General features: G+C 43.1%; 1 protein-coding gene across 28 annotated transcripts in view; it reads right to left on the bottom strand.

The window, feature by feature from the left end:
* The window catches only part of HHAT (hedgehog acyltransferase), a 317,507-nt gene that overhangs the window by 168,528 nt on the left and 123,876 nt on the right, over positions 1 to 25,103 (bottom strand). For all 28 annotated transcript variants that reach the window (XR_011498116.1, XR_011498117.1, XR_011498115.1 and 25 more), the window contains one exon: positions 22,568 to 22,718. Coding sequence is in view for 25 of the 28 variants with exons in the window: in XM_070497291.1 (XP_070353392.1) it covers positions 22,568 to 22,718 (151 nt within the window). In the remaining 3 variants the exon portion in view is untranslated. The remainder of the gene's footprint in view (positions 1 to 22,567; positions 22,719 to 25,103) is intronic.

The following is a 25,103-nucleotide window of genomic DNA, read 5'->3' as shown; positions in this document are numbered from 1 at the left end:
GCCCATGCTGAGGCTCACAAAAACAAATAAAATTAGCCCTCTCCTGGCAGATGAGCCTGCCAATCAGCCACAATCCCATTTTGCCTCTGGGCTTTGCTTCTTAATTAATATTTTTTTCTGAATTGTGAACTCACAGCTTTCTGAACACAGCTTTTGCTTTGTGACAAAAATGGATTTATCCTTACAATATAGAAATAGATTTATATTCTAGAAATGGATTTATACCTGTATCATTCTGCTTTGGCTGGTGTGTCTCTAATCCCATTTCCAACTCAACTTTCAAAATGCAATATATTTACAGATACACAGTACATATAATAAAAATAACTTCCTTCATTGAGCTGGCCACAGCCAACTTTAATCTGTGGTTCTAGTTCATTAAGAAATTAAAAATACACCAGATAATATCAATTCTTCTACTTTGTATTATAGACATTATTTATCTAGATCATGGTTATTAAACATAAACAGAAATTGATCTTTTCTTCACACCACTTCCCCTTGCCCCCAACACACACAGTCAAGCACACACATAGCCTAAAGCTGAAGGGAACTTGATTTCCCTTAGAAATCAAGACAACCTCTCTGCTGCCCTAGGATGAGAACATATCAGGAGCCCCACTTCACAGATGAGGTCATCATGGTCCAGAGGTCCAAGAGCTGACTTAAGTTCACACAGCTAGGCAACAATTACATGGGGTTAGGATCCTCCAGCAGCTCAGAGAAGCATTCTCTCTACTGTTCTAAACAAATGTGGAACATCACTAAATTACGGAATTTTTATGGTCTAGCTTTCTAGCTCATCTTGAGAATCACTAATATGGTTTGATTCATTACATTTAATTTCCCACCATTTGAATAGTCCCAATGCTCGCCTCATCGCAGTAGAAATAAAGATTTGTGGATTTTGTGCCAAAACAGTAGAAAGATTCACAGTGACCAAGTGCCACTAAAACTGAAGACAGTGCAACAGTTGTGCTTTAGTTAAATTTACTGATGGTAAATCCACAAGAGGTGTATTCATGTCAGACAACATGGATAAAAAATAACCCTCCCCATGGCCCCAGTGTCTCTAAGCACAAAAGAGGCTACATTTATACGGTAGAGTATCTTTGGAAAATAACCTGCGGCTTTGAATCCAAGATGGAAGCTGAGATCTGCTTGGGTGCATGAGGAAATGAGAAGAGAGTGATGAAAAGCTACTGTCATGAACATATTACACCTTTTAAGCAGTGAGAAATTCATTTAATAAATCGATTGAAGCCTGAAATCTAATTAAATCTAAAAGAGGTAGCAACTTGAAATGCTAATAAACTCACGCCTAAATTGTACACACAGAAGCTCTGCCATGCATGCCTTTAATAATGCATCACCTAAAGAATTTTCTGTGTTCATTAAAGCAGTGCAGCAACGTGACATGAATTATTTCTACACTCTACTTTGGATACAAATATCTTCATGCAGGCAATCTATCTAGCCACATTCTCCTTCCCAGTCAAGGTGAACGAGATGTGGTTCTCAAGGGCTGTGAGCACGATTGTAAAAAGGAAAGTCAAAACCTAGTAAGGAAACACACGTACCTTTTATTCAGAAAAACAGTGAGTATTTTTCTATCTAATTACTGGCACCCTATATTTAAAATAATTTGAAAATGCAAGACTAATAATGCAGAAGGCCAAATTGCTTTAAAGACACTAAAGCTTCAATTAGTTCCATTTCAAGCTGGAGCACATCTTCAGACAGGCAGCCGGAGCATTAAGTACTGCAATCCTGGGTTCCACTCTCTTTTAGATGCTGCAAACAAGCAGCCAAGTTCCAGGAGCTGTGCTCCATTTGTGAAGTGGGAGTGGTTTAGGGGCAAAGGAGGTGCTGGAAAGTTCATTTAAGTTGTGAGCAAATGACTACATCAAGGCTTGGATCTGGATGATGGCAACACCCCCTGAACTGGCTTACTGCTTCTACCCTTGACCCTAAAGACTAGTCTCAAAACAGTACGGGGTGGCTTCTCAACTCAAATCCCTTCCGTATCTCCCTATCTGTGATGGTTAATTTTATGTCAACTTGGCTGGGCAAAGGGACGCCCAGGTTGCTGGTAAAACATTATTTCTGGGTGTGTCTGGGTGAGAGTGTTTCCAGAAGAGATTAGCATTTGAATCAGTAAACTGAGGAAAGAAGATCCGCCCTCACCAATGAGAGTGGGCATCATCCAATCCTTCTCCTGCCCTCGGACATAGGAGCTCCTAGTTCTCAGGCCTTTGGACTCAGACCAGGACTTACACCATCAGCCCCTGGATTCTCGGGCCTTTGGACTGGGACTTACGCCATCAGCTCCCCTGGTTCTCAGGCCTTCAGACTCAGACCGAATTAGACCACTGGCTTTCCTGGGTCTCCAGCTTGCAGAGAGCAGATCGTGGGACTTCTCGGTCTCCATAATCACATGAGCCAATTCCTATAAAAAAATCTCCATATGTATACATACACATACACACACGCATATATATACACACACCTACACACACATATATGTGTGTGTGTATATTACGCATATTTTATTGGTTCTGTTTCTCTGGAGAACCCTAACTAATAAACCATCTAATTCAGATAAAAAACAAAGAATGCACGTGGCTTACAAAGCCCTACCTGACCTACCATCCCTCCTACCCTCTCCTCCAGTCACTCCACACTCCACTGCAGCCACACTGGCCTCCTTGCTATTCCTTGAGCACTTCAGGCACACTTCTGGCCCAGGGCCTTTGCACTGGCTGCACCCTTTTCCTGGAACATTTCTCCAGATACCCATGTGACTCACATCCTCTCTTCCAAGTCTTCACCAAATGTCACCTTCTCAATGAGGCCTACCCTGATCACTCCATTTATAATCAGTCTTTGTTATTTGCTGATTCTGTATTTGTGAATTTGCCCACTCACTAAAATTTATTTGTAACCCGAAAATCAATACTTGATGCACTTTTATAGTCATTCATAGACAAGCTGAGAAGCAAAAACTGTGAACCCCCCAACGCCCGTGTGCCCAGCTGACGTGGAACAAGGCAGCCCTCTACCTTCTTGCAGCAGCTCTTATACTGTAAACAAGGGTCCTTTTCGTGGTCTATCTAGTGCCACTTTTGTGCTTTTTGTTGGTGATTTCACTGTTTGGAATGGCCCCCAAGCACAGTGCTGAAGTGCTGTCTACGGTTCCTAAGTGTGAAAAGGCTGTGATGTGCCTTACAGAGAAAACATAGATGTTAGATAAGCTTCCAGGCCTCAGTTATAGTGTTGTTGACCATGAGCTCAATGTTAACAAATCAACAATATATATTAATTATGTTACTTTAAACAGAAACACATATTAAAACAAAGGCATTGATTGATTGACAAAAACGTTGTGACTAAAGGCTCACCAGAACCTAACGCTGTATGTTCTCCAGGAGCAATGGTTCAGTATTTGCTGATTCAGTGTTTGCAGAAACTTTATTGACTGAATATGGCAACCCTTGCCCCAGAACTGCAGATGCCCCTTACCTGACTCTATTTTTGCCACAGCATTTATTGTGCCCTAACACACCATATGACTTACGTATTTATTATGCCTATTATTATCTGTCTCACCAGCTAGACAGCAAACTCTGTGAGAGGGCGTGCTTGTACTTATTTTGTTCACTACTCGATCCCCAGCACCGTCTCTGGCATATAATAGGCACTCAGCAAATATTTGTTGGATCAATGAAGGAAGGAACAGATGGATGGAGAGTCAGAACTTTCCCCGAAGCAATGGTCTGGACAAGTACACTCCTGAAGGATAAGTCACACACGAGGGTAGCCCGGGAAACAAGGAACAAGGTGGGGATTCTGGCCTGCAGAGTGTCTATAGGCGGGAGGTGACAGAAACAGTTCAGGATCAGCTGGGACTAAAGGAAGTGGAGGCTGGATGGGACAGAAGAAATGTCCACAGGCTCTGAAGCTGAATCCAGGTGGATAGTTACCAGGTTTCTAGAGGTAGGCTGTACAGTTGGAAAGGTACAACCCACTAAGGGGCACTGAATCCAAAGGGCTCCAAAGAGAGAGAAATGGGGGTACCAAGAGCCATCATATTTCCTATCTCTCTACATGGCACTGCAGAACTATTAGAGGCAATCATTAATCCTTGATAAATAAAATCCCTGACGTTGGTCCCCTGGAATAAGCTTCACAGAGTTGCCCATGTAAGAAGCAGCTGTATCACGAATCAATAGCTTCAGGTCAGTGTCTGCCTGGGTAACTTTTGACTTGGGGCTCAACTTTGATCCTCAGCTTGTGTTCTGTCCATGGGGTCTTAATACAAAGGTCGGATCTCTCCCAATCCTCATTCACTGGGTGTCAGCACCCCTGGAGGTGACTGCACCTCATTCTGCCCCAAATGAACTTCTGATATGCTACGTAGCTTATATTTCAGGTCAGCTACCCTAAATATACACATCTTTAATACCTGCCTGATTCAGTAACAAGCAGAACATGAAACTTATTTAATTTATAAAGAAAGATTAAATTGAGGCCGGCCCAGCAGCCAAGTGGTTAAGTTTGCGCACTCTGCTTCGGCGGCTCAGGGTTTCACCAGTTTGGATCCTGGGCGTGGACATGGCACTGCTCATCAAGCCATGCTGAGGTGGTGTCCCACATGCCACAACTACAAGGACCCACAACTAGAGTATACAACTATGTATGGGGGGGGCTTGAGGAGAAAAAGAAAAAAATGAAGATTGGCAACAGATGTTAGCTCAGGCGCCAATCTTTAAAAAAAAAAAAAAAAAGGAAAGGTTAAATTCTCATCTCACCCCAGCAGGAAGGCATCATTAGCCCATTAACAGGTGCAGAAACTAAGGCTTAGAGAAGTTGAGTAATTTGACCTAATTACTCACACTATATTATTCACACTATATTCTCTATACAATGTAATTCCATAACTCCCTTTTATTTCTTAAATAAATAGATATAAAATATTGCTCTATTTTCCCAACAACTTTATGTCAATGGTCACACTATTATTCAAACAAAACAATTTATTTCACATATTTTCAGGGTCAACTTTTCATGGTGTCCATTGACTCTACAATATTTATACTTTAAAGAGATGACGGTTTAAACCTAATTGTTGCTAAAACGTTAAAAGGGCTAATACTAAGTAAATCAAGACATTATTGAGAGATGACATGGTGATGCCCCAGCTCTGCCACTTACGTCTTCAGGAAATCATTTAACCTCTCTGGCTCTTATTTTCCTCACCAACAAAATGAGGATAATAAAAATGAGACCTGCCCTGACTAACACATTGAACCAACAAATGAGACAATAGATGTGGAAGTGATTTTAAATGCTGAAGTAGTATACAGGTTCAAGGATGCTCATGCCTGTCTTGGGATACATTACTTGTTGGCATTAATTCCCTGAGGGCAGAGAGTCCCCTATGTAGCTCTGCATCCATAAATCAGTGACTGGCACCTAGTAAGCGTTCAAGAAATACTCACTGAACAGAGAATTTGGACTTTTAGGTATAATCCATTAAGGCGGTGTTTATGATTTACCTATTCTGTAAGTGGAAGAGTAATAATAAAAACAATCTAAACTATTTGAGAGTCAAACAGGAAGCTGCAGAATAGTTTGGGAAAAGGCCATACAGCAGGGACACTGCTCGGAGAGATGCTGACAAAACTCGCCCTAGAAAAGCAGACCTGCTTTTCGCTACCCCTGCTGCTGGACACCTCCACCAACTGCTCCGTGGTCAGAGCACAGAGGCATCAGGCGTGGGTTTAACCCCACAGAGGGCAGGTGGCTTGACACAGAGACTGCCCCCACCCTGATAATACTCTCACAAATGCCTGCCTCTCATTGTGGAGGGGAGGGCTCCAGACGACTATTCCCCATACCAGGAAAACATCTTAAGGCACATTTCCTGCTGACAACAGTTCAAGTATCCATCTGTGTTCAGAGAAGTAGCATGATTGAGTTACATACATGAGAAACTCATACAAGGACAAGCTGTGTGGATTTCTTGAGGGAAGCTCCTGTACCTTCTTGTCATAGGAAGAACCCATCCTACTTACGTTGTGCTGGAACAACGCTGAGTCCCCTGTGACAGTCAAGGCTCCATTGGGAAGCACTTTTATAGAGTGGGAGAAAGCCCTCTCCCCACTTCACCTCATACCTTCCCCTCTCCTCTGACCCAGCAGCCAGGAGACCTGGAACCAACAAGATACTAAGGATTTTACCAGATTTTGGGAGGTGGCCCTAACCCTCCTCTTTTGCCATCCCAAGAGTCAAGATCACAGCCAAATCCCACAGGTAACTCAAGTTGATGTCTCCACTTATACCCACAAGAGGTGCTGGCACAGTTTCTTGGCTTTAGTGATAGGACTTAAGTGATAACCTTGAGGAAGAGAAGCTCACAGACCACATTTTAGTTGCTAATAATTTTGAGTCAAAAGCAAAATTTTGGCAGACAATCTTGTTAGTGACTTTTGGGAAATCGAACCTGCTGTCAAGTCAGAAATGAAACACAGAAAACATATCCTACAAAACCAGTCCCTCAGATTTCTCGATGGACCAGTCTCATAGGATTGAGTGACCACACAACTATTCAGAGGAAGTACACCCTGTCTCAGATATACCACCTCTCTCCCTGTTGTAGAAACTCTCTTGGGAAATCCTGGGGAACCTAAGATTCTAGCCCTCAATTTTTACAGTAAAAACACAGACTGCAAGAAGGGTACCTAACCCCAACTGCAACAAAAATATAAGTAGTCTGGGAAATATATTGCTTGACAATTACTGCTACCAATTAAATCAGCTGCCAAGCAGACAAGCAATATTCTTCCAGGCAGATTTACATTATGATGACAATATGTCATAATGGGATTTGGGCTACTGCCACCACCAAGCCTCTGTGAGTCCATTTTCCTCAGTCCCCTGCTAACAACGCTGCTCCCCATCCCCGGCTCAATGACCTCGACTATAATAACACAGCAAGCAAGCTCAGCTGACTGCCGCTAACACACTCACTAATCACAACCCTGTTGGCACCTATAGGATACCCATGATGTATATTTTAATTAACTTCTTAGCAAATCTTCTATGTACTTGCAGCTAGCACCATTTCCCAGAAATGGAATGATGACTTGTATCTATCATCTCTACTTTAACAGTAAGGTCAAGTTCTAAGGCATTGCTTTCCAGAGTCTGGTGGGCCAGGTCTCCTGTGTATATAGCTTCACAGGGAACCATAAACCTCCCTGCAATGGGGAGCAGGAGGGCAGCCCTCCAAAATCCAAGGAGGGTGGTCTTCAGGACACAGTCAGAGGATGGGTATTTCTTGGGTATTTCTTCCCAGATGGCAGAATCCCTCATCTGTGGGCTTCTTGCACACAAGAAGCAATTCTAGGGGAACAGAGGGAAGACGGCAGAGAAGGGGAGAAGTCCACATGGAGGAAAACAAGTTGGAGGACAAATGCCTCCTGGGGACAACAACAGGGAAATTCATTTTTCCTAGGTTTCTGTGACTGTAGACTAGTGGCTTCCATCTGGTTTGGGTGCCTCGAACTAAGTCTGGCTCGCCTGATTGCTTATCTCATCAAAAAGCCACCCTCCAGCCCCTTCCGTATCTTGGAGCTGGTTGAGTTCATTCTCCCCTATCTCTTCAATCCCTCTGTGGCCCCATCCCCTGGGAACATCAGTAAAAACTCCCAATGAAGCTCTTCTGGGGCCCAGTCCCTGTGACCCAGGTGAATGTAAGATACTGAATCCTCAAGCATACAGTCACTCACGGCCACCATCCACGTAGTCTGCAGAGTCACGGCATGTCAAGGAGGAGGAGTTCCTAGGAGCCATCTAGCCCACTCCAGTGCCTCTCAAATTCTAATGTGCATGCAATGCTCCTAGGAGATCTTGTTAAAAGCAGATTCCGATTCAGTAGGTCTTGAGTGGGACCCAAGATCCTGCATTCCTAACAAGGTCCCAGGAAAGGCTGATGCTCTTGTTCCTTAGACCACACTCTGCATAACAAGGCTCTTGCTAAATGCAGACATTTGCTCTATTAAAACCAAATACCAAATACAAAATAAGTACGGTATGGTAGTCCCTGGCCTCCAAAAGCTCAGTGAGTGAGACACAATGAGTGCACACTAACATGTATAAGTGCTAAAATACACGAACATACAAATTACCACAGAGCAAAGAGGAATGGGCAATCCCACCGCCTGGGGCGTGAAGCACGGCTTGAGAGGAAGGGTGACATGAAAGCTGGGACTGCCTTGAAGAGTAAGTGGTACTTTGCCTGATAGAAGAGGAATGAGTCCTGCAGGACTAGAAAGCCAGCACCGACACCATGGAGGTCTGTGAGAGAACTGGACGGGCTGCACTGAGGAACCAGGACTAGTTCTGTACCATTCTAATGCAAGGTGAGGGAGGAGAACCTGAAATGGTAGGTGGGAGTGACCAGGTTTTCACGACCAGCTTTGTATGTCATGCTTAAGAATAAAACATTATGGGGCCAGCCTGGTGGCACAGTGGTTAAGTTCACACACTCCACTTTGGTGGCCCAGGGTTCACGGCTTCAGATCCTGGGTGCGGACCTACACACTGCTCATCAAGCCATGCTGTGGTAGCATCCCACATACAAAATAGAGGAGGATTGGCACAGATGTTAGCTCAGGGACAATCTTCCTCAAGCAAAAAGAGGCAGACTGGCAACAGATGTTAGTTGAGGGCCAAGCTTCCTCACCAAAAGAAAAAAAGAATAAAATGTAATTTCCAAGCATGACAGGCAGAGAATTAGTCTCACCTTCTACCTTGCAGGTTAACTAGAGTTTACAGCACTTAGTACAAGATAGAGTATTCATCTTGTTCACTAGGTAAGCAATCGGATAGTATCAGAGAATTCTATTAGCATACCCAGAGAAAAACCTTTGAAAGTCTACTACAGACAGGCAGATCAGAATAAACACAGCACATAATGTGCCTGCAGCTAAAGTAGTCTGAAATATCAGGACCCACAAAGTGGATACCAAATATTTTTGCCTTTATTCTTGGCATAAGAGGAAAAGGAAGCCTATTCACTCATGGAGCTATTGAATACAGGAATGTTTACATACTCATCTACAAGCAAATGCATTTACGCATCTAAAACTTTCTTGCTAAGAGAATTAGTATTTAGATTTTAATGCAGTTAGAATGTGCTATGTGACCTTCTACACATTACTTACCTCTGTGGTCCTGAGACAGTGATAATATTTTAATCCTTACTCTACAATACTATTATAGGAATAAGTTAGTTAATACTAACAGGGAATTTTTAAAAACTAAAATAGTGTATTTTGTTCTAAGCAATCTCTACTTCCTGGTAGTTGGACTGCTCACAAATTCAGAACTAAGTCTAACTGAGTCAGATCTTAGAGTATTTTTCTCTTCTACCTACAAGAGCTCAACCACAAGGCTTCCTGCCCTGGAGAAGAAGAATATGTCAAAAGAGAAGATAGAAGAGAAAGTAGAAAACCTGTCCCTTGTGACACAGTGAACGATGGGAAAGGAAAGGAAGAGATGGAAGAGGGTGAAAGAATTTAGAAGCATGTCCTTGTGCCCCTCCCCATCAGCCCATCCCATGACATCCTAAGAGGGAAGGCTATTACAGTCATGTGTTGCTTAATGACAGGGTTACGTTCAGGGAAATGTGTCGTTAAGTGCTTCCTCTGTTGTGTGAACATCACAGAGTGTACTCACACGAATCAGATGGTATAGCCTTCTACGCTTACAGTACTAATTCTCTGGGACCATCATCGTACGCGCAGTCTGTCGTTGACCATTATGCAGCGCATGACGGTATACAGGTGGAGGTAAAACCCAAGCAGAGCAGCTCTGGCTTTACTTTCTGGTTGGAACTCTGACAGACCACCTTGCAGGACTGCTCTCTACAAAGAGTCGCCACATTGGAATAAATAGTTAGGCAGAGGGAAGGAGAGAGCCTAGTTGGCACTGCCAAGCCTCTGTCAGCAACCTCATGGTAAGAAGAAATCCAGAAGGTCCCTCGATGGAAGGCAGTAAGATGAGGGCCAGTAAACCTGCTTCAAGGACACCTGTGGGGAATGGCAAGGTAAGCCCACTGCAAAGGAGTGCACAGCCTTGCCAGAGCCTGGCAAAGACTCAAAGGGGTCCACCTAGTCAATAAGAATGGGGATGAGGCTGAGTCAGGAAGAGAGGAAGTCTGGGCCCTAACCACGCCACGTTCACCAGCTGCCCCTCATTAAGGCCCTACACAGGTTCCTGGGGAGAAGATCAGATCCACGTTCTCCTTTGAGCCCACTTTAATGGAGATTTTGTCCCCACCACTTCACTGAGACTGCTGTCATCAAGGTCACTAATGACCTCCATGGAGCCCAACTCCAATGTCAATCCTCAACTTCCTTTACTACTCCAGGTTGGGATCTGAAGAAGAAGGGACACAATAGAAGAAAATAGCAATGAACTTAAAGATAAGCCAATAGAAAATATCCAAATTGAAACACAAAGAGAAAAAAAGAGTCAGGGGGCAAAAACCAGAACCAAGCATCAAAGATCTGTGGGGATAATATCAGACAGCATAACACATGTGTAATTGGAGTCCCAGAAGGAAAAGAGAGAATGGTAGGAAAGAAATATTTGAAGAGAAGATGCCCATGAATTTTCCAAAATTAATGAAAGAAAATAAACCACAGATCCAAGAAGCTTAGATAACTCCAAACAGAATACAAAAAGAAAAAAGAAAAAATACACCTAGGCACATCATAGTCAAACTGCTGAAACCAAAGGTAAAGAGAAAATGTTGAAGGCAGCCAGAGAAAAAACAGAAACATAGCATACAGAAGAATTACATGAGGCTTCTTGTCAGACACTATGCAAGCCAGAAGACAATGGAGAGACACCTTTAAGATACTGAAAGAAAAAAATAACTGTCAACGAAGAATGGCATGTTCAGCAAAAATATCTTCCAAAATTGAATGCAAAATAATGACATTGTCAGAAAAAAAAACAAAAGTTTAGATAATTCATTGCCAGCAGACCAGAAAGCTAAGGACATTCTTCAGGCAGAAGAGAGTATAATACCAAAAGGAATATTTGCATCTACACAAAGAAATTAATAGTACCAGAAATGGACTTGGGGGAAGAGGGAATGGGGAATATTGTTTAACTTGACAATGGCTAAAGTGGTAAATTTTATATTATGTGTGTGTCATCTCTCTCTCTATATATATATTTATGTGTATGTATGTATATATATATATATATATGAGGGGATGAAGAAAAGAACAAATAACAGACAAGATAAAAGAAAACCACCACCAAGATGGTAGATATAAATGCAACCATACCAATAATTACATCAACTGTAAATTATGATATGCCATGCCAACACATCAAAAGAAAGCTGGAGTGGCTATATCAGTATTAGAGAAAATAAGCCTCAGAACAAGGGATATTAACAACAATAGAGTCACTATAAAATGATAAAGTGGTTACTTCACCAAGAAGGTACAACACTGCTAAATGAGCATGCACCCAATAGGAAAGCTTAAAATTCATAAAGCAAAAGTAAAAGCCAAAGGCCTGAAAACGGTGTCAGGTTCTGATGCTCACTCTTGCTCATTCCAGCCCACCACACTGGCAGCCTTGCTGTTCCTTAAACCTCCCAGGCTCACTCTCCTGCCTCAGCGCATTTGCACTCAATGTACTTTCTACTGGGAGCGCTCTTCACTCGGCCACCAATATGGCCACTCCCCAAGCACATTCAACTTTTTGCTCAGACGACAACTTCTCAGCAAAACTTCCTTGTCTGCTCGATTTGAAACTGCAACTCATGCCACTCCCTATCCCCTTCACCTGATTTATTTTTCTCTATAGAAGTTATGGATTTCTAACACACTATATAGTTTACTTATTTTGCTTATTGTCTTCCTCTCATTATTATTACACAAGTTTCATGGAGGTAGGACGTTTTTCTGCTTTTTTCTCACTACTAGGACCTAAAGCATTGCCTGGCACACAGGCATCAATATATATTTACTGATTGGCTTTTAAAATTGAAATGCCCCCTTCCAGCCCCATTCCCAGATATCCCAATGAGGAAGTGTAGATCAGCTGTTTGAAACATAGAAAATACATTTATTTGGAACATTAGAACAAGAGTGCATGAACTGCACTCCATGCATGACGTATACAAAAACGACTAGCAGAGTCCCCAGCACATGCGGTCACTTGCTGAGTGCTCTTGCTCCACTCCCTTCCCATTCCTCATTAGAGCTCTGCGATTTTATCACAGACACTTCTGTATTGCCAAAACCTAACAGCGCCTGGTTCAGAGGAGACACTATGGTAAATGAAGAAATGACTCTAGCTCTTAACGCCGACTCACTCAGAACATCTTGCTTGATGAGCCCAGCTGGAAGTAGTCTCCCCTGCCTCGGAACCTGGCTCACACTTAACTGCCTAAATACGTCACTTGAGCCTTGTCATATCTGCCATGTGTTCGATATTTAAGTACATGTCTCCTAAGGACAAACGAAACTAACATTTCTTTATTTCCTTCTGTTCTTAGCACATGGAACGTACTCAGCAGTTATATGTTAAGTGAATGACCTCAGGAATGGAGAGAGTATTGGAAAGATAGGAACAGTGATATGTTTTATCTCTACAAAGAAGAATCCTGTATGGCTAAGGGCATGAGTAGCAGAACGGGGTATTACCAGGTATATAACAATGGTATATTTTCAGATAGTCAGTAACAATGAATGACATATGTGACAGGGGTATAAATGACAATGGTCCTACCACAGACATCATTATAGCCATCACTGAATTATATGCTCACTCAGTCATTCATTGTTCATTCAACAAATATTTACTGAATGCCTACTATCTGCTCAGCATTGCGAAAGGCACACACGATGTAACAGGAACACGGTGCTGGCCCTGCCTTCGAGGAGCTCACAGTGCAGTAGAAGAGACAGGTAAGGTGACAAGTGATTACAATGCCAATTTGTACACATCATGGTAATAGTGAAAAGTATAGAGGGCACCATGGAAGCATAGCAAAAGGTATCTAAGTCAACCTGAGGGAGCCAGGGTGGGCCCCCCAGAAAAGATGCAATGTGAGGTGACAGTAGAAGATGCAGAAGTAGGAGTGAACAGAGAATGGGAGGAAGAGGAGCAGATTGGGCGAAGGCTCTCAGTGAAGAGGCAGCTGCCGTCCTTGGAGGACAGCAGACAGTCCACTATAGCTGGAACACCGCGTTGAGGGAAGGAACGTAAGGAAATAAGGATTTCCTCACCTCACATTAAAACCCCTCCCATCTAGCCCCCAGCCCCTTTACTCCACTGAAACAAGCTCTCTTGATAAGGTTAGTAATAACCTCCAGTTGAGTAAACCCAAAAGGCACTTTCCAGTCTTCCTCTCCCTTGACCTCTCAGAAGCATTTGACTCTGGTGACCATTTCCTCCTTTCTTGAAATACTCTCTTTGTTCTTGTGTAAAATATCCTCTCAACTTTTCCTTTTGCCTGCTCTAGCCAACCCTTCTTTTTTATCTCCTTTACAGGCTCAAACCCCTCCACCCAGGCTGAAATTGTTGGAATCCTCAAATCTCAGTCTTTGTATAAAGACTAAACCCCTTCCTGGGCCTACAAGGTCATCCTTGGTCAGAAGACCTCACCTATATCCAGCCTTATCTCAAATCACCCCCACACATGTGCTCTCTGCACTCTACCCACAATGGCCTTCTTCAGTCCAGAGACTTGCCATGTGCTAGTCTACCACAGGACCTTTGTACATGCTGTTCCCTCTGCCTAGAATACTCTTTACCCTCAGTCTTCAGATCTCATGTCAATCCACATCTCAGCAAAGGAGCTTTTCTATGACTAGAATAAATCTCTCTATATAGGTTCTAATAGCGTTTTGTATCTCTCCTTCACAGAGTCTGTCTCACTGCAATTCTACCTTAGTCTGTAATTAGTCTTTAAATTAGTATCCCTCTTCCTCATCACATGGCAAGTGTTCAAAACACAGAGAACGAAAGAAAGTAGCAGAGGCAAGATCATGAAGGCCTTGTAGGCTATGTCAAGGAATAGGGACTCCTACCTGAGGCCAATAGTGATGGTTGCAAATGCTTACCAAAATGTGGTCTGTGGACCCCAGACTCATCTAGTTCCCTGAAAAAAGTTCAAATTACTGGGCCCTATCCCAACCTACTCAATCAGAATCTAGAAGTGGGCTCACATTTTGCCACTTAATAAGCTTTTCCGATGATTCTCATGCACACTATTGTTTGAGTCCTATTCCTCAATCCACTAGTAATAGTAATATGGAATCTGACCAGGGTTTAGACCAACTTTCCTGGGCACATGCACTGAGAGTGGCAATCTGGGACACCAGGAGCATTCTTCACTGAAGGTAACAGACACAAGGGCCTCCCTTCCCCTCAACTGATGAGTAATGGAGCTGGTCCTGCTCCTCCCAATACCAGGCCAAAATGACTTCCGTGGCCAGGACTGGAGACATTAGATAGCATGAAACAGAGAGGGAATGGAGAGGAGAGCAAAGGATGGGAAGCTCCAGGAGGTTCAAGGACGAGACTCTGTGGGGTTCAGTTATTCAGAATCCCCTTGGGCATAATTTCCCATTCCAGATGATGTCCTTTTATTTTCTTCAGTAGGCTCCAGATTTTAGCCTTCTTATTTCCGTTTGCATAAGCACCACTGATTGTCCAGGATTAGGGTTTCACTCCTTCCCAGCTCACTGCACAACAGAGGGCAGCCTCTCCCTTATTCTCCAGTCCCTGAAACAAGGAAGGTCCTTCAAAGTTTTCTCTGTTTTTGTTATTGTGGTGGTGGTTCTGGTTGGTTGGTTGGTTGGTTGACTGGTTGGCTGGTTTTTAGCCTCTAATGAAGAAAATAAAGAATTATATTCTTTACTCACTCCCTTCTCTTTTTTTTCTCCAGACCCAATGAAGAAACACAAATTCTCTCTTGGATTCTAATGGTAAGACATTCAATACAGAAAAGAATGAAACATTTACATTTTCAAGAAACACAGAACCTAGAGTGCATACTGTCAGAGGGTGGGCCCAGAAAGAATCTCAGGTGCAACATAGGAAATAGATAACATGGCAAAAGGTGGCATTTTATGTCACCATAAATTTAGTTAGGATTAAGCATTGGAAATAAGTTAAGTTAGACCCATGCTCCCTTGTAAGTCAATGTTTCTCTTATCTCTTCTCCAAGGGCGTAGGGGGCATGAGGATCATTCATCTTTGACTCAGGAAATATCTGTTTGTCGAGTGCCTACCATGTGCCAGGCACCGAGCTAGATGATGGGGAGTCTATGAAAAACAGATTTTTGAGAATGTGCAGAAAACTGTCTCAGTAGCTTGTGGATCCCCAGATTAGATATTCCTACCTTATACAAAAATAAATAAATTTCAAATGGATTTCCTTAGCTTATCACCAAAAGCAGAAACCATACAGGAAAAGAAAAAGAGATACAACTGCACACAAACGTAAAACTGAAACATCAAAATTTCTAGAATCATTTAAGAGAAACAGCAAGTTGCACTTCGCATTTAATCCTCAGAAGTAGGGTGGGGCAAAAAGCAACACTAGTCTGCTGAAGGGAGGGCATGACTTAGAAATAGGATAGTACCGGGGACCCAGAAGTTTAAAGACTCGCAGAGATGGGGCAACTCTCCATCCTTGCTGGCAAAGAGGCTCTGACCCAGCCTGAAGTGAGAGGAAGGACAGAGGAGGAGGAGGAGGACAGCCATCAAGGTGGCCATGGGCACGGGGACACAGGAGGGGCCATGGGCAAGGGCAGGAGAAACAAAGTCAAGTTTCTATGTGGGCACAAGGGGAAGCCCCTTTCCTACCTGCATTGGAGCAGCTCTTTCTAGACTGCTGTTTGTAGCAGAAGAGACGTAACATAAGAACAGAAGCCCCACTGACCCCGCCCCACTCACTCACTCAGTTACTCAGGGTTAAGTGATGACTCCCTTTCTCCTCATCCCTCGGTGCATAGAGGCCAACCCCCTTCCCACCTCACCCCTCCCCTATCACCCCCTGCACCACCTCCCCTTGTAAAGAGTCAGTACAAAAGCCACCATCATTCATCATTTAGGTACCCCAAGTTCCAGATCCTGTCACACAGCCTCACACCCCAGACTACAGAAGAAGAATTCACTTCAGTTCCGTTTTACCAGAGAAACAGTAAAAGGTAGTCATTATGAGCACAGAATCCAGCCCTACATGCTTGGGTTCAAATCCCAGCTCCACCACTTACTAGCTGTGTGACTTAAGGAGAGTTACTCGACTTCCCTACGTCTCAGTTTCATTGTTGTAAAGTGCAGATAACAGTACTTACATCATAAGAGTGTTGTGAGGATTAAATAAGTTAAATACGTAAAGCCCTGAGATACGTTCCTGGCACTACATATGCACTATGTGTTCGCTGCTACAGCTACCAGTGCTGCTGTTACTATAATTACTATTATTCCTCTTACTATTATTAGTTGTGAGGATATGTTTTAGAAGGGCTCCACTCCCAGTCCTGCATCCAGGTTCCTCATCTTCCACTGTAAGAGGTTAGGATACCTTCTTTCAGCACCTCCCTCAGAAAAACCCTATCCCCAAAGACAAACAGTTGTCAAACTCCTCTCTCATATCAAAGTCTGAATGGAATCTCTTTTCTTCCTTTACATCGGGAGCTTTCTCCCTCATCTGACATCAGGGATGTCATACAATGTCTGATAAAATAATGATAGTAATTAAGTAAGAAAGGCGTACATTCCTCATTCCTTACAAGGCAGATGCATTCTCAAGAAAATTGCAGGCAGACGCAATATTTTGGTGCACCGTGTACTAACACTTAATGAGGAAAATGTGGAGATTAAGAAGGTGGAGCATCAACAGTGGTAACGGCATGGTGCACCAACAGCAGTGACACGCCAGCGCATGCAACAGAGAGAAACCACTCAGCTGAGATCACGATATTCGAAAATTTTGCTCTGAAGACCTGGTGGTCAAATTTTTAGAGAAGAGTGGCCATTTGCCCACTCAGCACAGATTACCTGAGTGCCCAGTAAATGCTGGGCACTGAGGAGGGTGCTGGGGACACAGTGTTACAAGAACAAGATCTAAGCATTGCCCTCAAAGAGCTTATAGTCTGGTGGGGTGTGAGCAAGTAGAGAGAGTTACTGTGCAGTGTGACTGTTGCCATGACAAGCAAAGGGTGTTAGTTCCAAGAGCTGTGTATTTTAACATCTCCATTTTCCAGAGAAGGAAACCGAGGCACAGAGAGGTTGCTGGGTAATGAACAGTGGAGCCAGGATTCAAACCCAGGCAGTTGGGGGCCAGATCTTGGCTCTTGTGACTGGTGACCACCACAAAAGCCCCTAAAGTTGAAGGTTCCCTTGTGTACCTTGCATTCCTTGCATCAAAGTGCCTCTTATTCTAAAATCCTTCAGTCTCAGAGTTCTCTCAGTAACATGTGAACTGAAGACATCCTCCACACAGGGAGAAAATGGAGAGTAGGGCAGAGGAACTGTCTTTGAAGCAAAAATAAATCCAGGAAGCAAAACATAATGATGGTTCATAAAATTTGCCTTAACTCGATATTCTCTTTCTGCTTTGATTTATGGAAGTCTGTTTGGAGGAAAAGGTAAGGGGATTCTGAAATATGAATGTTACAAGAAAGAAAATGTTTTCTGAGCCTGTTGAGATGGGATCATAAGAGAGAAGGGTGGACTAAGAGAGATTCAAAACTGTGAGGTAATGGAAATGTCCAGTAGCTGGAAACTGTGAGCAGAAAGAACTCCCCTAGCGGTGAGGGAGAGTCACACTGGTGCAGATTGTGGGGACCCCCATGCTTCCATTTTGAAATCCATGCCTTCCACATATCATCCACCCTACCACCTTCTACCACCCACCCTATCAGGCCTTTCTTTTCTGGGAAATTAAAAAATAAACAATGTACAGTTGACTTTCATACCCGTAATTATGATTTTCAACTAACATTTTGGTGTCTACAGTGTGCGTGCTCTGTGTTCACTGCTTTCGCATCTGATCTCACTTAACCCTCACAACAACCCAGTGAGCCAAATACTATGATTAGCCCTATTTTAACACCTCAGAAAACTGAGGCCTAAGGGATAAAACAACTTGCCCAAGTACATGGGGGTGGGGGTGGGAGTCCTTTAGCACCAGGACACTGGTGGTCATCCCCATCCAATGTGACTGGAGCTAATACCAAGACAGAACCGGAAGGGAGCACGGACTTCATCTAATGACAAGAGTCTGTCTTGCACTCAACAGATGAGGAAACTGAGGCAACAGAAACTTGATCAAGCTCCTTCCTCTGAGGACAGTCAGTGACTTTTCCACCATAGTCTTTATCTCTGAATTGTCACATCTCAGACTCAGAGCTCGACTGGAGCCTTTACTCAGCCAGTGTCATCACTGCCCACTGCTTCCCCAACTCGGACCATCCACCGGTGGATTCTCAGTCACTTCTGGCTTTGTTACATTTCCAACTGCAAACAAAGTAAGAAGCTATGCTTCCTGAGGACCTACCATCCACCAGGCTCAATCAACCTTAAATCACTCTGTGAGGCAAAGACCATTATTATCTCCATTTTAGAGATGAGGAGATTGGCCCAGAGCATTTTAATTATTTGCCTAAGTCACACAATTAGTAAGTAGCAAGCTCTTAGTTACTAGGCTGCCTCCAAAATAAAGGAAACTCTTCTTAACAGCACCTGCTCCATCTCTACTCCTTTATGTTCATGTTGCTCCTGCCTTCCATTGAGCAATGCTGGGAGATATGGTGTGTATTTCACCAACTCCATGCTTGCTATTCTGTCCTGCAACTTGAGGTTAAACATGATTCAAAGGCAGGACTCATGCAAAGCCAGCAGTTTGTATAGCTGGTTTTTATCATCTACCACAGGCCCGGACCAACTCTCCACCTAGAAACCTAAATTCTTCTATTGATCTAACAGCTCATGAATTGATGCCCACTGAAAGAAGGAGCTCAGCCTCCTCCCCATCCCCAGCCCAAAGATGTCCCCATATATTAAGGTCCGCAGCCACCAACAGCAACCAGATCCCTCTGGGATAAGCAGTGATGCCTGCATTTGTCTGTGAAGACCTGAGAGGATCATAATTCAAGAAATGCAGAGGGCAAGCTGTGTGAGATTCATGAGATAATTGAAATTGACCCATAACTCACCAGCCACCATGGGAAATTCTATCACTTTGCATACTTTGCTTCCAGAGATAGAAATCAAAACAGGAGAACAGGATCAGATTTTTAATTTGGAACCTCGGACATGCAATGACATCTTTAATGACTCCTGGCAAAAGATGCTCATTATAGATCTCGGCCTACCTAAATTAAAACAGGAAACCTAAAAATTAAGCAGAAAATTTTCAATTTCTCTGGTCTGTACAACCACAGAAAAATCATGCAAGTGGGAATACACATCTTCCTTAGGGTTTTATTATACCTGCAAATATTTGAGCAGGAATTATACAAAAGAGAAGAACTAGAAGGAAAAAAGAATAAACAAACCCATCAGATTCTAACTTTCAGGTTTGGGCCATCTGGGTGAACAGTAATTTTTTATGATCAATTTGAACTACAGGGAACAATATCTCTCTGCTGATAGCCAATTTCATCTATTCTATGATGTAAAGCCCAGGTTCCTCTGATACAGTAGGCGCTGGCTTCAAGTCTTAGCAGTCTTACTGCTAAGTGGACCGAAAGACAGAGCAATCAGTCAGCACAGTGTTCAGGTGTGTAAGGCTCCTTCAAAAGGGAAACTAAAAACTCATCTCTCACCATCAGTTCTCATCCGATTCAGCGTGGATTTTCTATAAATTCGGGTAACCATTAAACAATCTCCAGAGATTGTTTTTAAATCTCTTCCTGTCACTTCCCATCCACTCAGCCCTTTGTGTCACCATGTGAGTGGCTGCCAAGGCCAGGCAGAATGATTTACATTGCCAGCTTTCACATCTGCTCATGACTCAATTCATCTCAGACCTAAATCCAGGAAGAGGGAGCAATTCCCTGTGTGCAGCAATGCCTCAGTAGATGGCCCAGAAATATTAGCATAAAATTAGATGTAAATAGAAACTACAAATTCAAAACTTATTTTCCGTTGGCATGCATTCTTACAGAGAAAAACCAGAGAATGGGGACCAGAACTAGTGTAGGCTACCAGACCCTGAAAATGAACATGGTAAACCCCACCAAGGGTGAAGGAGCATCTGCAAATAGTGCAAAAACAGACCTATAATTTTTATCCCTTTTTCAATTAAAAAACTACGTCTGAGCATTAAATTGTGCACTATAGCTCAGAGGGAGTTAATCTTCCTTCCTAAATTCAACTACTTAATGTGGAATGGTCATTGCGTACAAAGAATGAAGGCCCAGATGTTTCTAAGTATAATTGGCAAACCAGAAAACCCTTAAAGAGACTAAAAATAAATGTGAAGGGGAAAATCTACGCCATGCATGTTAAAGGATTCGAAGATAAAAGTCTTGGTCACTCCCAAGAAAGAGCATGTATGTTATTTCATCACATGCCCTTGTAAGCATCTCCCTTTAGAACCACATCACTCCAAGGCGTCACCCCAGAGCTTCCTCCTCAGAGTAACTTTTCAGTATTACTCTCCTGCCCACAAGGTAACTGAGAGGGAGGAGAGAGTGTTTCAACAACCCAGAGTCTAGACTATTTGAGTCTAGTTCTAATTAAGAAGGACAAAGTTCTTGGCAGACATGCTCTCTCCACCTCTGTGGTTTGTATACAACTGAGGGTCTTGGACAAAAATAATTAATTAATTAATTAGTTAAAATAATAAAGAATAAGAAGACAACCAATTTTAATGTGAAATAGATTCAACTGTCTAAACTGCCTCTTGTGATAATCAAGGGTTGGTAGTTATGGACAAGGAGCCAGGAGCGAGCATGGTTTTTATGATGCCAACCGACAATGGAGAGGCCCTTTAGGAGAATGTGCTTCCCAAGAAATGCATTAGTGCAAGCATTCACGCCAAGGAGTGTGCAGGCGGAGGAACCGTGCCAGGTCCACACCATGCACTTGTGACAAGCTGGGTCCCAACTCATTTATTGAGTAAATTACTTTTATGAGTAGGTCAAAAGTTATCAGAGCCCTCCAACCAGGCTCACCTTTTAAATAAGAACCACTCCCTGGCCCCCTAGCTAGAGAGAGTCCCTTTGCTAACCTTGCCATTAAAACCAGAAATGTATGATATTTGATGAAGTAATTAAGCACAAATCAAAGCAATTACTTGACATTCCTTGCAATAACCAGATGACATTTCTAATCCCAAGAAGCAAACTGGACCAAAAATAAAATGTATTTATGGAGGCTTAGATAAATTCAGCATCTATAATAAGTTACCATGGAAAACCAGGATGCCATGTGCTATCTACCCCCTTTTTAATACCAACATTAGACATGGTAATATTCACTGAGCTCTTCCTCTATCACCTCTTGGCTCTTCTGCCTACAGGGATGAAATACAAGACTGAATGAGCCACATGAATGAGCCAGAATGGCGATTCTGAGCAGGGCCAAGACCACACTGTGGTAAATGGAGGCACGTAAAGAGCAAAATTTAAGGAGGCACTGACTCTCTCGGATGTGCCAGTCCCCACCCTGAGGTTCCTACATTAGGCTTGCAATTGCAAAAGCAAGCCTGTTACTTGTTACATGCTGGGAGTAACAAGAAAAACACAGCAGCAAGCAAGCCCATCTGGAGAACAACAGTCAGAAATGGCATGGGGCCTGAGGGATCTTTTGGGGCAAAGACTCCAAGCCAATCACACAGTTATGGGGAAAAATCAAGAGGAAGAAGAAAAAGAAAAAGCATCTGTCTATCCATATGCACCAAGTATAGGAATAACATAAGGGCAAAAGCTAACATTTGTAAACATCTACTATGTGCCAGACGCTTTCAATGCATTAGCTTTCTCAATCTCCAAAACAACTCTTAGAGGTGGGTATTATTATTATTATTATTATTACTACCATTTAAGAGATAAGAAAACTGAAACTTGGAGAGATTTAGCAATTTACCCTAGATCTGAGAGTTAGTAAATGCCAACACTGGCATATGCTATTATCCTAGTTTTTTAATTGACAGTCCCACATATACAGATGTCACTTTCAAGAAAAACAGACAGCAATAAAATAATCAGTATATAGTAGCATGTCTCAGATTAGTAAGAAACCACCTTCGACAAACTTTTATGCATTTGTACACAGACTTGATGAGAAACTTTCTTCTCTCACATATCTTCATAGCCTGACAATGTTTTGGAGAGGTTCGGAAAGCATGGATTGTGATCCTGTTAGACAGATGAAGAAACTGAAGTGCCAAATGCGGCTTGAATAAAGGGCAGAGAAAGGATGGTGGCCCCAGCCCTTTGAAGCTGGCCAAACCATGGGTCCTCCCACTGGACACCCCTGAAGGGCTTTAACAAACCAAGCCACTGACCTCCACATGCCCGTGAAACTGAACATGGTGCTCACACAGCGAGGCAAGGGTGGGGGCGTGAGTCCATCCAGGCGCATGAGCAGAGCTGGGACGCCAAAGAGCACCAAGTACTTCACATAGAAAAAGAGCACTTGAGCCAACGCCAGTCCTCCTAAAAGACAGAGGGACTATTAGACACAGTGATGAGAAGTGGAGCAACCTCCTGCAAAAGATGCAACATTCCAGGAAATACACCGCCCGGCCCCACTTCTCCACCCACTTCCCTTCGTCCCCTCAACTCACGTGCTAAAAAAAGTCTCCCATATTGATTTCAATCAATGACATTTTTGGATTAACAAATACTGAAATTTCCTCTATTTTTGACAGACAACAGAAACTCTTAGCAGTCATGCTTTGTGGATACTAGGAAAAGGAGCACAAATATATATATATATATATATTGTGTTAAAAAACTACTAGAAAGGGAAAATCTTTTCCAAATCCTTTCAAAATTTCATAAATTCACACCGACTGGGATGGCTAGAATCAAAAATCAGATCAAGAAGGGCTGGTGAAGATGTGGAGAAATTGGAACCATTATACATTGTTGGCGGGAATGCAGAATGGTGCAGCCACTTCAGAAAACAGTTTGCCAGTTCCTCAAACAATTAAACATAGAGTTACCATACGACCCAGCAATTCCACTCTTTCATGTATACCCAAGAGAAATGAAAACGGATGTCTACACAGAAACTTATACTAGAATGTTCATAGCAGCATTATTCACAATAGCCAAAAGATGGAAACAATCCAAATGTCCATTAACAGATGAATGGATAAACAAAACATTGTATATCCACACAATGGAATGTTGTTCTGCCATAAAAAGGAATGAAGTACTGATCCATGCTATGACATGGATGAATCTTGAAAACATCATGCTAAGTGAAAGAAGCCAGGCTCAAAAGACCGCATATTATATAATTCCATTCATATGAAAGTCCAGAATAAGGATTAGACAGAAATAGAGACAGAAAGTTGATTAGTGGCTCCTTAGCACTGGGGGGGTGATGGGCCTGGGATTATGATGAGTGAGAGCTAAAGGGTAGAGTTTCTTTTTGAGGTGATGAAAATATTCTAAAATTGGCAGTGGTAATAGTTACACACATCTGTGAATACACTAAAAGCTATTGAATTATATACTTTAAATGGGTGAATTGTATGGTATGTGAACTATATCACAAAAAGGCTACTTTTTAAAAAACATGAGGGCCCCAAGCTGTAACAACCGTCAGCTTCTTGGCCCAAATGTGCCTTTCTGGGGTAAGAGGAATGCAGGGTGCAGGCACTGGGTGAGATGCGAGATCTGAAACACCCACTGTGGCCCCCACGGGCCTCTGTGTCACAGTGACCCGTATCACCAGCTGGGGCTCAGGATGCTCTACTGACTACCACCTTCCCTTAGGCTTCTGGGCCAGCCACTTTGACCTCTTCACCCCGGGAAGAGGGTGAGGGACCCGGGCTACAGGCTGACAAGGTACCACAGACCTGGACTGGCTGCTGGCCTCATCTATAGTGGCCTCGGCAACAGGGTGAGGAGGTGAGATAAGTCTGCCAGAGCAGCGCCCGCAAGAACAAGGCTAAGGGCAATGCGCATGAGGAAGCCCTGGAGAAGACGACCAGTGGCCATGTGCTGTCCAGCCTCACACCCACCTTCCCTAGTGTGCAAGGAAAGACTGCAGGGCAGCTTGGTGCAGCTGATCATGTTATCTATGGGATATTCTGAAGGAAATAGCTAAGCCTTAAAGAAGCACTAGCAGAAAGTATTACTGTCGGGGGCTCTTGATGTTACGTGAGGGTCTTTGAAAGAACGTCACTGCCATGGAGTGACTGTAAATGTGGCTATGTGGCTGTAAATGGTCACTCTGTGCCAGAAGAAACACATAAGCCATTTTCTGAATATACAATTTGGGTGGAGGCAAGTGGTGGTTCAAATTCGAAAGCCACATGTCCTACGAGGAGAAAATCCCAGGAATCACTGTATCTTGTTCCCATTCAGGAGTAGTCAAATAGGTTCTTTGGATTTTTGAAATCAGACTATAATCGTACCTGCTGGAGGGCTGGGTATAAAATTCCAGCACTCTTGGATTTGTGTGGTAAGAGTCAAGGAAAAAAGCTGACGTGTGTGTGTATGAATGCGTATGTAAGTGTGTGTACAAACACGTTCATCAGGAAGAGGGATATATTTGCAAGCAACACCATCTTAAAAGCATTTGGGGGGCTCATGACTGCCCTGAATGGTGAAGAAATCAGTTCCACTGGCTGAGATCACAATGAGGGGACTCTGAAATATTCCAAAATTAACCACTAGGTTTTGGTGAGAAAAATCCCAGAGCTATAAAAAGCAGGACATAAGTAAGGATGACTAATTAAAGAGCACGAAGCTTCCAGAACTGAAAATGATCAGCATGAAGAACTGAAGGTGTCAAAGAACCCGTGGAAGACCGTGCATGGTTAAGGCCACCGGGAACACTTCTGTATACGAAGCATCAGAGAT

The sequence above is a fragment of the Equus asinus genome, chromosome 25 (assembly GCF_041296235.1).
Source record: "Equus asinus isolate D_3611 breed Donkey chromosome 25, EquAss-T2T_v2, whole genome shotgun sequence".
Lineage (NCBI taxonomy): Eukaryota > Metazoa > Chordata > Mammalia > Perissodactyla > Equidae > Equus > Equus asinus.
Note: the sequence above shows the minus strand (reverse complement) of the source record. Positions and strands in the feature narration are given on the sequence as shown.